The sequence below is a fragment of the Haliotis rubra genome, unplaced genomic scaffold (genome assembly GCF_003918875.1).
Source record: "Haliotis rubra isolate DU_JTF1 unplaced genomic scaffold, ASM391887v1 Scf1001, whole genome shotgun sequence".
Classification (NCBI taxonomy): Eukaryota; Metazoa; Mollusca; class Gastropoda; order Lepetellida; family Haliotidae; genus Haliotis; species Haliotis rubra.
Genome location: NW_025764895.1, coordinates 241,305 through 257,100, shown reverse-complemented (window position 1 = coordinate 257,100; position 15,796 = coordinate 241,305). Strand labels below are relative to the sequence as shown.

Sequence of the window (15,796 nt, the reverse complement as noted above, 5' to 3'; positions counted from 1 at the left end):
GCCACTGGTGAGTCTGGATACGCCCACCTTTTCGCAAACACCGGGTGTCATCACTATTTAACAGAAATTGTACAATCGTCAATGCTGTTGGCTGAGATTTCTTGTGGATGTGGAAAGTGTTTGGCGCTTTCATTCATCAGTTATATGTTGAAGGACTTCATAGTGAGACTGAATCCATTCCTAAGTCCATTGTTGTAAAATGCAGGGCAATCGAAAGAAAACACTAAAAATATGGATTTAAACCAGAAGTTACAAACGTGACCAGGCTCAAAAGTCGCCAAAACAATGTCCTCAAGGTTAAAATCAAAACTATGATACTCTCAAATACTCCCCCATGGAATAACAATTTCTTACCGTTTCTTTTTAGCCACCTTCAAACATGGGTGTAGACTTTCTCTTGCGAGGGAGTTTAGTTTTAAAACAAAAGAGACAAAAGGACACAAGATAAAAGAAATGAGTAGATAAAGGTCTGAATATGTACACGCTAAATCCCCTGCTTGTAGAATGAAACAACGCAGACACAAGACAGAATCGGCCATTTTCAGTATTTTCTTGAAGTTTCACATCAAACGTCTCGTCAGCGCTTTGTGTTGAATTTACATCACTGTTTAACATTTCACGGAACGGTAATGTTTATTTCTTTTTTTTCACAAAGTTCTCAATATTGTCTGAGAATAGTGTGAAGCGCAAACCTGAGCCGAAACTGGCAGTTGAAGTTAGCTCATCTCATTGAGCAAGTCTCCTGCAAGCAGGTCCTCGTGTGGCATTGAGCAAATACTGCACATTCTTGAAAGGTGTGTTGTAGAAATTAGAGTGCATTCTAGTTTCTATTTTTCGTTGACAAAGGTAAACGATCCAAATACACAATGCAAATCAATACAAATGTGTGGGGGCTTGTTGACTCTGATGGGTTAAATTCTAATTATGCACCATCAAACGATTTGATAGAAAACATGTATATGCGGGCCTTTGTATGTTTGTGACAATTTTAGATGAATATTCTTGTCTCAAGATCTTTTCAACAGATAAATGTGTAAGTACTAAATATGTGTGTTTAAAAAATCCTTTTCCATATTCAAAAGAAATCTCTACTAAAAGCAGTGGTCGTTGTACAGTTGTGATCATATATCGTGAGCATTCCGTCGTGAATCGTCACTAAACAGTGATGACAGTTGACATCCGTCACAAACACAAGCCAAACCAAGTCAAGTGTTCACCAGAAACAACACGGGAACATTGGGTAGTCAATATGGGGTTCTGCATCGGATAGTGTGTTTGTCACCGATGCTTCAAGTTTTGGAAATATCCTCCGCATGTCTGTCTTAATTTTGTTTTGAGAGCTTTACTGAGGCCTTGAATGTTGTAACCTTCATCAAACCACTTTTTGAGCAGGAGTCGCATGACAATCTACAGATCCGAGTTAGAATTGGTCTTCTGCAGCCCATGCTTGTCTTAAGAGGCGACTAATTAGACTAACGCTTATAATTAGTTTCTGAAATTATGTTAGATTGACAGAAACAAATAGTTTCATTTGAATCGAAAAGAAACCCCAGCGAGATGGCAACATGAGCCGACTCGTGAGCTGCTTGAATATTGCTAGGCATATAACGAAAGTTGAATCTCACCTGTGTGTGTATAAGGCAAGCAGGCCGGTGTGGTGGCCTAGTGGTTAAAGCGTTCGCTCGTCACGACGTACGTTCGGGTTCTGTTCCCCACATGGGTACAACGTATGAAGCCAATTTCTGTTGTCCCCTGTGGTGATATTGCTGTAATGTTGCTAAAATCGGCGTAAAACGCGAGTCACTCACTATGAGACAAGCTAATTGTGTTGATTTAAGATCATGGAAATACATGTGGTTTTCCATATCTTCATCATTATTAAGAAACGGATGACATTCTGTAAATGCAGTGAGAAGGCCTGTTCAATGTGGTTTACAATAACAATAAGTCATATTATATTATAGTTTGTGATGAAACTGACCAAGCATCCAGATTTGTATAGGGAGTAGTAATAATTTCGTTAGTTCATTCAGCAAGACGGAGTGTAGTAACATACAAGTCAAATGCATGATAACATGTTTGTACTTCTAGGTGGGTCTTGTGAACAGGAATGGTTGATAATCAGCAATTTGAACTCTTCAAATTAGGAACTACATATTATTATTATTATTATTATTATTATATTTTCCATCGATCCATCCATCCATTTGACCATTAATTCGGTTGTTCCTTTATTCAAATGTACCTTGTTTTACAATTCGAATTACAGGAATGTGACATAAGGTTTAAGTAGATGTTGAGTTAGACTCCAGGCAGAATTCAAATACACAAGTTGGTTCAGTGTCTGCATGCTTATATTACAAAGTAACAGTCTGTGAACACTGGCGTTTGTTATTAATTCTAACCAAAGAGAAGTTCCTAAAGAACCTACTTGTAAGGCACTTGTCATTAAATTGCTCTGAATATTGAACCTATCGAATTTTTGAAACTTGAAGAATTGATTTGGCGACATTTTACACATCCTTATCAAACCATTTCTGTGTGTTGTCCGAAACGCCTCAAATAGCCCCAACTCCACCCAGTCAATAAAGAACCCCCTCGCTCCCTAGTTGACCATCCTAAGCTCTTCATCGACCCCAGCGTTGGTTGGGCTTACCTGGTCTTCATGGTGGTGCTGGAATTGGGAATGTCCTTCCACATTCTTTGTGTTTCTAAACCTGTATGTGTGGCAAACTGGTGTTTACGGAACGTCCCAGAAAGCGCTTTGACGGGTATTTTTGTACACTCGCCTTGTTGGTTTGTAGCAAAGCATGCTTTTGTCTGTGAAAGTGAATGTCAAGTGTTATGGCTTTGTTGCTTAAAAGGTCACATAGTTCTGTTCGCATATACACACTCTGTAAAACAATCCTTCAAAATACTTACATGATGCTCTGTAAACTGCCTTGACATACGGTGCTTATCATCTCTAGGATTTAGAGTTCCCTTCGCATGGAACACCCCTCTTTGTGTATATGCTGTAATATTTGGATAATTTATTGAAGAAGACACTTGTTTATCCTTAACCTTCAGAATACTGGACACAACAACACAATACTGTAACGTGTGCTTTTTCAGTCTGTAAGATGTGGAAGAATGTTAAGAGATTATCTTTTTTACAAAAATATCGTTTTGAGGGATGGGATTCACATTCTTTGTCGGGGAAAACGATCTACCTCTTGCAACAATGGTGTATACGGATAGTGAATAAATATGTGATTTATCGATCAGATAGTGAATTAGTACATGTTGTCGATGCAAATAAATTCGTAATTCGTTTTATTATGCTTCCTGGGTAACATTGTGGTTAATGCGTTCTGGGTACAATGTATAACGCCCATTTCTGGTGTCCCCCGCCGTGATATTGCTGGAATATTGCAAAAAACGGCGTAAAACAATAATCAGTCAGTCAGTCAGTCAGTTAATGCGTTCAACCGTCACACTATCATAATAAGACGTCATAACAAAAACAACATCATAATGTATTGAGTAAGCAAAGTTTAAACATGGATTGGAATGAGACACAAACACATACAAAGGCAAGTCAATATACCTGGGAAGCTTACAATGGACTCTTCATTTAGCATAGGCTTTTTAGTGATTATGGAGACTTAAATAATATGGATCTTGTCGCTTATTATTAAAACAGTTGAAACTACACATTTAGGAATTTGAAAATGAGAAAACTTGTTCAGTCGGTAAGATACCGTCAGGAAAAGCTAGGTACTGTCCAGGTATTGTCAATATCTTGCCTGGCATAAAATTGTTGATAAACATAAATGCTAACACTGTGGGATACTGTGGTTGTATGCTATACCAGTAGGGAAACTGTTAAGAACTGTCAATTCGGGCTTTCCCTTGTCTTCAAGCTTACGCCTTACTGTGAACAAAGTCAGTAGTCCTCGTGTGACTGAATGTGTGGTACATCACTTGATTGTCTGGTTTGCTAACATGCCGTCATCTGGAGTACTGTTGTGCCAAGTCTGGTAACGAACATATGTGTTTATAAAAAATGTGTTACCGGTAGCGCGGAGGACGCTTACCCAATTCGCGAACACCTGGTGTTGTTATTGAATGCCAGTAATCCATTTAAACAATCGTCTATTTCAGCAGGACTGGTTGGTCTAGGACATTTTCCATCCATGCATCCATTGATCTATCCATTGATCCATCCACCCATTGGTCCATCCATCTATTGATCTATGCATTGATCCATCCACCCATTGGTCCATCCATCTATTGATCTATGCATCCATCCATCCATCCATCCATGTATGTAACTCACAGCTCACTCTGATCACCAGGAAGGATCTGATTATTATAACAGTGGGTTATGAAAGCTATGGTTATTTTGATCATATGGGTGTGAGAGTTTAACTAAAATATTTAAAAGCAAATTGGCCACAATATTATTTTACAATCGTTAAATCCTTAACTATTGAAGCCACCAGCAACTAAAGTTGGTCCCCTCACTAGGGAGCATGGGGATTTTGGGATGATCATTACCTCAGCATCCTCCATGATATTACCCCCGGAGCATTTACAGCATCATTTAGCGACTTGTGGTTGTCAGCAATACTAGCAAGTACAAAAATGTTCTCAGCCACGAGTTGCATTTAAACACTGGATGGTGACAGGTACGTGTCCCACTGGGGACAATCATAAGGAATTTTCGAAGCGATCATACCTGACTGTACTGCATCTTACGTGTGACACAAGGTGTATATGATTCACAATCTACGGATGTGAAATATGTGTATAACAGAAGATAAAGAAATATGATCCATGTCAGTGTCATGGTGAAGTGAATAATGGAAGTAAGAACGTGATGTATTTATGTTTCAGATAAACATACATATGAAAGAAAAACAGTTAAATATTGTTCATGAGTGAGTGAGTGAGTTTAGTTTTACGCCGCACTCAACAATATTCCAGCTATATGGTGGCGGTCTGTAAATAATAAAGTCTGGACCAGACAATCCAGTGATCAACGGCATGAGCATGGATCTGTGCAATTGGGAACCGATGACATACGTCAACCAAGTCAGCGAGCCTGACCACCCGATCCCGTTAGTCGCCTCTTACAAGCATGGGTTACTGAAGGCACATTCTTACCCGGACCTTCACGGGTATTCTTCCATATCTATTCGGGCATTTTCTATGGAAGTGTATTAGTACCACTGTCTTAAGTAGTTTTAACATCAACTTAGATGACGCTTAAACTTAAGTACATTGTATATGATTGTAATAATCTACGTTGGAAAACGTATAATCTAATATAATATTGTCAACTTGGTAACCTTTCTTCTCCTGTAATCGACAATAGTTTTATGTAACCTCTGTCCTAATATTTATTGATAATAGTTGTTCCACGTTCAAACTTGACGTGTATTTATTGAAATACAGAACATTTATTAAAGTAACTCTCAATTTAATTGTCGAAGTTTGGTTTAATGAATTTATTTTCAAAACGACCAATCTGCATAAAAGCATTTGGATATTTTTTCCATACATAATACCACTTATGAATACTCTTCCAACATATGTATATTTAAATGTTTAGCAGCATGTTGGTGGTATATTTTCATCTGGCTTTTTTTTTAATTTCACAACTGAAATTCTTGTAACGTATCAGCGTTAGAATATATAAAACCGAATTAAATGAATTCATTAAACAAAACTATAGTCACATCTGTATGAACTATATGTCTATTAACATTATATCACGATATCAACGTCCGAACCAAGATACGTAGGATAATAAGTGTATCATCTAACTATCATCTACGTCAACGAAAGTATCTTCAAAGTTGATGAAAGTATATCCTTGATATACCTCCGACGTAGATGGAAGAATATTCTGCGTAAATGAAACTTTACTATATTTACGTAGATGATAATTTTGTTTAGACTGGCCGAAATACATTTCCATAATTTTGCAATAACTGTCACAAATTGTCTGAACATGAGGGCTATTGCGTTAACAGTTTGCCCGATTGGAAAAAATACACAGCAGGGACTCGGGTGTGTTAATCTGTGTTGACTCTAACTGTCGTAACAAACGTTAACCTACACAGCTCTGGTGGCGAGACGTCAATGAGTCAACACCTAGTGGTGAGAACCAACTTAACCCGTGCAACGCCCTGATTAGATGCAAGGTTTTAACTTTCCTTTCAACGGAAAAATAACCTTTACCTATTTTTCTATTCTCAATTTCAAACTCGTGGTCATGATTCGCAACACCACTGTCCATTATGTCATTTCTTAAGATTGTTGCATGATATTAATATAGTGACAGGTGTAAAATTCGGTATAATTTGCAGAGGTCATAATACAATGAAGGAATCACATGAAACCTCTAATCACTATCGAACATAAACGATAATAGATGGTAGGGCAAGGCCCCGAGGACTGCACCCGTCACAGACATATCCCTCATCATACAATTTTCAGGGGAGTGTTTTGTCACTGTGAATCGTTGATATACACTGAATTGAACATAAAACAGGTGAGAATATCTGTATTTTTATTCAGGTAGGTAAAGCAGTTAAAGGAAATTGGCAATTTGATATTTTCAGGTCATCGATATACCTAAGCCAAAGTTAACCTTCCTGGCCAAATTTTTCTGGTTTGGCTTTGCCAATATGAGCCCTAGTGGTTACAAAACAGGTATGGGGAATTGTCCTAGTGGGGAATTGTCCTAGTGGGGAATTGTCCTGATGGGGATTGTCCGTACACCGACTATACCCATTCCCTCAGATGTTACCAACTCCTCTATAGTACGCAATCCAAAGCATTTTAACTTCACCGCCCAATTTATATAAAGAACATAGTGTACAGATTATTATAAAATTTTATTTATTATGGTTTCTGAAAATATATTTGTTAAATATTTTGTCAGTAAAGATACATAACAGCTGATGCAGTTCTGTCAATTAAGTCATTTCTGTGCATTGTGTATAGGACCAAGGTAACAATAATATTTTCGCGGAAATTTTTTTTTGTCTTTCGTGGAGACGTGATACACCATACTACTGCCTAATACCACGCCTTCCTCACGCCAAACAGCCGAAAACTGACAGCCGAGGTTCTTTTGTGAATAAAACTTTGCACTTTGGTCTTTTTCATATTGCAAGCGAGTGCTGGCCAATATTGTGTCACGCCCCTAAAGCTGGCCAATTCCAGATGCGTGGCAATTCAAACAAGATGTGGTTTCTGATCTAACATATGCCCAAACAAAACACCACGCAAGAAAATCTTTTGTAATCTGTGCAAATTTTGTTTCACACCGCGCAGATCGTTCTGACAATATTGGTCAGTGGCCGTACGAACATCATCAAATGCGGCATGTAGACGGTCGGGGGGAAGCATTCAGCAGGAAAATATTTGCGTGAGCAAGTGTCCATATATATTACCTTTCAACCCACATTCCGAAAGTTTGGGTTTGTTCGAGACCTGTTTGTGTGATTTGTTATGGCTGTGTGCGTGGTTGTAACTCAGGTTACTTCAAAACCAGTTGACAGACGTTGTGTTGTTGTAGGAATAATTTTAATGTTTTTGCTTCGGGTATTCTGAAGTTATGATTAATTATATGAAGATAAATATCGCTAGTTGTGTTTACCGAATCTCACTCAGCTGCTGATCAACATACATGTACAATGAATCGCCTTTGATAAATAATTCTCCGAAGTTAACTAAATATAATATAAAGTCGCCACACGCCCTGGCAAAAGACATTTTGAAAAAAGTACATCCATAATTGAAGGTTGCAATATGAAACGAACAAGTTTTTTTCGATGGTAATATGTTCTATACCATTATCTAGTTGCCTTTTGGACGTTTATTATTGGAGCTCTAGTTAAGGACAAGATATATGGACAACTTGTTTATAAAATATTAACAACGTTTCGTGGTAGGATCATCACTTGCTGAATATCGGTGTTAGAGCTTACATCACAACATTGCTCCTGTTGATAGAAACAAGTTGTTGTCCAAATGTCCCATCCATCCATCGGTTGTCATCAGCTTAGTAACATTGTGGTAACGTCAAACTTTGCATATTGGGTAAACCCGTTCGTTTTCGCGGCAGTTAATGTTATTGCCAAAGTGAGGTGTAGAAAATAAGGATCCCATTTGGAGATGAAGTGTATATGTTTGTCACGCCGTATCGCAGACACTTCCAGAATGTTCAGTTTCAAACATTCTTGGTTCAGTGATAGAACAATGTGTTTTTTACCAATGGACTCTCCCAAACCTATACTTGAATGACTAGCAGTGCAGCCCCGTGGTTACATAGTATTTCTAATGCCAAAAGATTGGTTAGATGGACAAAAAAGAGAATTTTAGGGATAATGAGCTATAAAGACAAGTTTGCGGCAATTGACTGAGGAAATAGAACTGAATGGGTTTGAGTGTTAGGGTTGAGTGGGTTTGAGTTTTGGTGTTTGGGTGTTGGGTGAGTGTTGTAAAAACGTCTTTCTCTCATGGTTCTAATCTTTCTTACAGTGTTACTAAACCGACCCAAAGCCCGAAACTACCATCTTATGTAAAATTGGTATAATGGTCATCCGAAAAATGCCTGACGTATACTTTGATAAGTGTTGTTCTATGCTAAACAACTTCACTAGATCCTGGGTTGAAAATAACCAAGCTGATTTTGGAACTAATTGCACAACCTTTTCTGGGTGTATGCTTTCTTTTCCAGCGATTTTTTAAGTATACAAAAAATCCCTGTCTGTTAATTAACACAAGTGAAACACTTCGAATCGTCTGCTTATACACTTAACGTAAGGTTTGTTTACAAGGCCAATGTCAATCCAAACACACAGAGGTTAAGTAGGAAGAACAATTCAAAAGATTCATGTAGTCGGCATATTTGTTTATTTGGGAAACATTCAAATGGAATTCTTTCGATTTCTTCTTTGTGGTTTTAATCAGTGCGGGATTTTGTTCAATAATATTTAAATAACTTGAACTCCATTTACTCGACATGTCCTTTTGTTTGTTTGTTTGTTTGTTTGTTTGTTGTTAACGCCGCACTCAGCAATATTCCAGCTATATGGCGGCGGTCTGTAAATAATCGAGTCTGGACCAGATCAAAATCCAGTGATTGACATCATGAGCATCGATCAACGCAATCGGGATACGATGATATGTGTCAACCAAGTCAGCGAGCCTGACCACCCGATCCCGTTAGTCGCCTCTTACGATAAGACCTAATATAACCGGATCTTTACGGGTATGTAGATACTACGGAGAGTAGGTGGATGGTTGTCATGTTTGGCAAGCTTGACTTCTGGGGTTCTGGTCCTTGTAGATAAACGTGCTTCTGTCCACTCTATATTGAATGGCTATGGGTTGAGTCACTGTAGACTTAGTAATATCAATATTGATAATAATACCAAAATAATGACACTGTCAATTATACATGCATTGCTTTGAGATGCTTAATAATATATAATTTTGTGCATTTCATATGGCCCATTATCATAACGTTTAATAGGTATACAATGGAATATTGTTTATTTATGACTTATAAACTTAAAAGCTATCTTTTTCTAACTACTCCATGTGTCTCCGATCTAGAACACGGAGTAAAACAATTTTAGTAAGATACCAGCCCAAACCTCATCCGCTATTGTTTTGTCCACAAACCCAGAAATGACCGACAATCCATGTAACGTTGGGAAATAAAGACTGACAGTAACCACATATCTTCCCATATTTCAATCTTCCAAAACAGTCTGCACCGTTTGCCCCAAAGTCATCCCCCAGCGCTCGTGGCATCAGCAGCAATGTGTAGCATGTGCTTCAAAACCAACCTCCGTTTGTGTCTCCCCTCCAAAATAACTTGTTCATCTGTCTAAATGTCTTGCTTAGCTAACCAATACAAAAAGCTCGGAAGGTAAACATGCACGCATGTTTTTCAATCGTTCCAAGCATTATAACACGTGTTTGAATGCCCCTACCGCTGCATGGAGTTAAGCCAGGGTTCAGGCATGTTATGTGGGTTGATATGCGGCGGGGATGAAATGTTTCCATTAAATACTTGGTCAACAGAGCACATAATTGAGCGATCTTTGTCAACGTCAGTTACATTGTTTTCAAAACAAGTGCTTTTGTATTCTTTGCTGCACCAAAAGACATGTGGTTTTTTGCTTGGACCTGAAAGAGACTGATAGTTTGTGCTCGTCTTTAGTTAATGTAACTGGATGAGTTTTTTGTAAGATGTCTTGTGTTCAGTCAGTATCGCTAGTCTGTAAACTAAATGCTTAATTAGATGATTGATCATGATTTGTAAATGATTATCTACAGATGGAGATCTCATTCAAATATCTCCACATATCGAAAACTCTTCTCTACTGTTCCTAATTTTCAAGTATACATCCAGTACGTTCACAGTATACACAGTACGAATACTCATAGAGGATACTAAACGCCCTTCCGTATAATACTATTTTTGATAAACGAGTTAATGATTTGGTATCAAAATCTTTCACGAGTTTTATGAAAATGGCATTTCACGGAAGCAAGTTTAGTATTCTGTTTATTACTCTCCAACATAAACTGAGAGAAACTGCCTAAAGTGTGACGACTTTCCGCGAGTCATACCATTGTATTAGCATTGTGACGTCATAACTGTAAACAGTTATGACGTCATACTAGTGTACAAATATTACACTGAAGTATCTTCCACGGGCGAGTAATAAAAAGTGTTAGCACACTGTGCTCAGAGCAGACAGTATACGCATATTACACACACAGAACAATAATAGTTAACACAATAAACACACAGTACACTCACAATAGATACACAGTACACTGAAACAGAAAACAACTGATACAGCGATCTTGGACCTCTTGTGATTCCCAATGGTCAACATGATATATTGCGCGAACGTTTCGCTATTCCTAATATTAGATATTTACCGCAAGAAAACACGAGGGCAATGATCGCATTATGACAAAATGTCGCATTTAACACAATGCATGTTTAAGACGTCAGTTCATTCGCTAAATAGCGTTGGAAAGATGAACATGTATAAAGGCAAGGTATGATACCACCCTGTATCTTATAGGACCGAATCCCGTTTAGACAAACATTAGGAAACGCCTATCTAACATATCGTGAATATTAGTCGATAGTCCAAGGAGAGAGTAAGGGAGAGTGTAAGGTGTCGATGAAGGTATTGGATGTGTGTTGGCATCCTACACGAACACACACATGCCCCAGACCAGGTGCAATCAGAGGTATGCTATTGAAGTAATATAGCTTAAATTGATGCTAAACTGAATTAACTATTAATTAAACTTTTGGTATTAAAACTATGTTGCCTGTTCCAGATCTACGCCGGAACGTGCGACGCCGGAGACGAAGGTATGACGGTGCACTACCCGAGCAAGAGAGTCCAGGAGCAATGCTGATACATGAGAGGTATAAGACAACAGGAGCTGGTGAGCAGTTTCTTCAGGACGATGGCGGCGTAGACAACCCAAACCGCATCCTCATCTTTTCGACGACATGGAATCTCGACCTGCTCGCACGTTCCCAGCACTGGTTTGCTGATGTAGCATTCAAGATAGTCCCATGGCTCTATTTCCAGCTTTTCACCATCCATTGCTTGACCAGCAATGCGTGTATGCTCTCATGCCCAACAAACAGGAGACGACATACAGGGAAGTGTTCGCCAAGGAACTTGCCCCAGACTGTGCCCCAGGCACGCTGATGCTAGTCTTTAAGAAAGCCATATTGAATGCCGTTGCCTCTGAATTTCAGGGAATCGAGGTGAAGGGATGTTTTTACCACCTCAGTCAAAACATCTACTGGCGGATCCAGAGTGCAGGACTTCAGGCAGAATATGAAACATCGCCCAAGCTGCAGATGCACTCCGGGATGATACCAGCCCTGGCGTTCATCCCTGAAGACCAGGTGGTCGATGTCTTCGAGAACCTGGACTACTCTGAGGACAGTTACATCGGCCGCCAACACAACCGAGGACGACGACCATCAATGCTCTCGGTATCAAGCTGGAACCAGCACCAGAGGACTTTGGACAACCCACCAAGGACGAACAACAACCTGGAAGGGTGGCACAGGAGATTACTCACAAGCGTGGCAGGTTTTCATCCCAGCATCTGGCGTTTCTTGAATATGTTGAGGAGGAAGCAAGCTCCGACCGACCAGGTGATTACCCAGATGTTTGCCGGGCAGAAAATCATAAGTCACAGGAGCAATATCGGGATTGCCAGCAGCGTCTCCAGGCCATTGCTGCAGATTTCAGAAACAGGCACCAAAGAGAATTCCCGAGGATTGTAGCTCATAACATCAGATTTGTGAAATTGTATTGCAGTGAACTGGGATGATATACTGAAGTCAATTTTGATGTAAAATTTGAATTTCATGGTAATGTTGACTTTATGTATCTATAACATCTATACTTTACTTATATATTTTTACCATGTTACTATATTTTACTATTTCCAATATTTTTGTAGGTTCAGAGTGTCGGATTATATACATGGGAGGAATCGGCCCAGCCTGACAGTAGCTGCTATCAACATCTCAGATGGAGTCATTGCCGGGATGGCGCCTGTTCCAGATCGAATATTGCTTGTGCTCATGTTTGAAACATACAGCATCTTTTATAAAGTATTTTATAACGTATTTAGTACTAGATAGTGCGACTAGTGCCAATGTTGGATATAAATAAATCTAGTGTCTATTGTTAATATTGAAAAAGAAAAATGAAAACCAAATGATAGTGAAATCAAAATGAATGTTATTTTGTTCTTTTGAGTGTAAATGAAAATGAATTATCATGCAAATACACATGAGAAACATGATATTATGTTGGTGTTGTTGTTTCTTATGTGGGTGGCATTTGTCCTAGGTGGCATTTGTCCGGGTTGCATTTGTCCGGCTGGCTTGTGCCCTAGACCCGTTCTCATGAAGGGTCAGTGGGTAGCCTAGTGGTTAAAGCGTTTGGTGGTCACGCCGAAGACCCGGGTTCGATTCCCTACATGGGTACAATGTGTGAAGCCCATTTCAGGTGTCCCCCCGCCGTGATATTGCTGGAATACTGTAAAAAGCGGCGTAAAACTAAACTCACTCACTCACTGTTTTGTCAGTTGTTGGCGATATATAGCCCATTTATACATTGTATTGTCCAAAAATAATTTTCTACTTTTAAAAATATATGCTAGGTTGTTTTAACTCAATCTGTGATAATCTAGTGGTTTGACTGTCCTTCGTTGACACGGTTTTATATATTGTATGTATGTATTATGAATTTAGAACTAGTTTTAGTCACGATATGGCTGAAATATTGCCGATGTGACTTTAAATCATAATTCACTCACTCACTCACTCTGTTGATGAAGGAAGTCATTGATGTGGGGAACGTGTAGAGGTTCATGCTTGGCGATCTCATAAAATGTGCATATTTATCAGATCATGATGCCAAGTTTATAGATCAGATTGGTATTAGAACTATTAGCCATTACATGAGAAATATCAATCACAACATAAGCACACGAACTTTGAATAGGAAAGAGCATATGCAGTAAACAAACCAAGCTTCATAAATTACATTAAAGAAAAATCAGAATGGATTTTGGTTAATATTGAAAATACAATTTTAATTTTAAAATCACAAGTAATAAGTTAAATAAAAAATATACTAATACAAATATGCTATATATGAGAATAGTTTACTTCGTGTATCTATATTCGAGCTGTGTTTAAACCAGCTCGCAAATACGTGGTGCATGTGGTGTTAGCGCGATTTGATCAATGCGTGAATATGATCTTCGATCAAGGCATGGTTGTAATCAGATCACAGACAGTTGGTCTGAAAACTGCCAATTTGTGACCGATAATGTCCAGCTGCAACAATGAAGAAATTTAGTTTCTGGCATTCATTGTGCTTGTTCTTGGGAAGTGCCGTTGCTCTTTCCCCTCACTATCTTTTAATCTGCGGAGAATACCAAATCTTTAATCTGCGGTAAATGCTTGGTCTTTAATCTGAGGCAAATACAGGATAAACCCAGCAAATCTTCCAAACATTTCTTACGCCTTTTTCAAATGAAGACAACTCCCGATGTTGACCTTTCCATCACAAATCAATGTCGGCGTACACGTACACGCCGCCGGTGGCGGGGGCCGTCGTTCCTTCACAGCCTGGCGGTGGGACCTACTTTTCATTATTTGATGAGAACTGCTTTCATTTGCTTAAACGACTGTGTAAAGTAAACTTTCATGAATTGAATGAAAACAACACTTTGCTGTTCACTTCCTCAAAGATATGCTTTAGGGCAAAATAGAATATACTTGGATATGTTTGTGCAAACATAAAACAGAACAAATTTGTTATTCGTCATTGCCTGAGGTCTAGTAATGAAATCATAAAAACAACCGGTCATATTTTACTTTTTTGTTTAAACGTACATTTCAAATAAATCATTTATTTTTCTGTGTTTTCGGTATCTTTCGCTAGCCTATTATTTTGACGCTTTCATCAATATCGGCAAACCCGTGAAGATCGGGGTTATACTTGTCCTTCAGCTATCCCCATGAATACACAATCCCATTGAGAAAGTGGTCAAATGTAACATATGTTATATTTGGGATTACACTTTCTCAGTAAAGTACGAGAATCAAGTACTTTGTTGGGTTGGGTTGAGTCCCATCCGTGATTCGAACCCACACCCTCAGAGTCAGGCACCTTATCGCCAGCACACAAAGTCAGCCACCGCGACTTCCCACACTCGTCGTAACAGGCGACTAACCGGATCGAGTGGTGATGCTCGCTGACTTGGTTGACGCATGACATCGCATCACAATTGCGTTGATCGACACTCATGATGTTGATCATTGGATTGTCTGGTCCAGACTCGATTATTTACAGACCGCCGTCATATAGCTGGAACAGTTCTTAGCGTAAAAACAAAATAAAACAACAATATCTGCAATGACCTCTGTTTGGTATTCATCGGGTAACAATATTGTCGTCGGGTGTAATACATTGTTGTCGAGTGCAGGAAGGTAATGTTATACAGGGTACTACAGCCCCATGGGTCGTTCCATTAAATGCCAACCCATTAAGTTTAATAATCTTCTGGAGTTCTTTTTCGGTTGTATATAAGGTGACCTTCCTCTTGTCTCGCATCTCAAATTACATCTCAAGTTACAATCAGACCAGCAATTGTGTGAAGATCACTCTTAGCCTGGATACTCAGCCCAGGCTATTTTTGGAACCTTCGCCATTGTGCAGTGAGTTGAATATCACCACCTCTGCCTTTATTGCTGGCTGGAGTGCTAGAAGGTACTACAGGGTATTTTTGGAACCTTGACCTTATATTCCTGCCATACAATGGTCGTTGTTAAGAATCGTAATGCATTCACCTGATTCGTGAATGCAGATGGTTATTATTTCAGATATATTTAAACTCCACAGTTCACCCGTGTCAATAGAATTTCGTTGTACACACCAAGGACATACATCGCCCATAAATGTTAATTCCCAATTTAACACTCAACATATGCTACAACAACATATTCTACTGATTTTCGGGCCATTTCAATTTGTAATGCACCTTTTCAAAATAAAAGAAATATTTTTCGACATCTGAAAAGGCGGAACACGTCTAATCTGCCTGCAAATATGTAACAATACCTGTTGAGATATTGTGTTAGAGAGATCAAGTTGTTTCAACTTTGTTTCTGTTTCATCTTCCAAATGCTTCATCTGAATTTTGTGTT

The 15,796-nt window shown here is 38.8% G+C and overlaps 1 protein-coding gene across 1 annotated transcript in view; it reads right to left on the bottom strand.

Annotated features, from left to right (window-relative positions):
- Nucleotides 1-11,654, bottom strand: part of LOC124267127 — a 43,199-nt gene extending 31,545 nt beyond the window's left edge. Inside the window, exon 1 of the mRNA XM_046702006.1 lies at nt 11,483-11,654. Coding sequence (XP_046557962.1) covers nt 11,483-11,654 — 172 coding nt within the window. The remainder of the gene's footprint in view (nt 1-11,482) is intronic.
- Nucleotides 11,655-15,796: the final 4,142 nt, after the last annotated feature.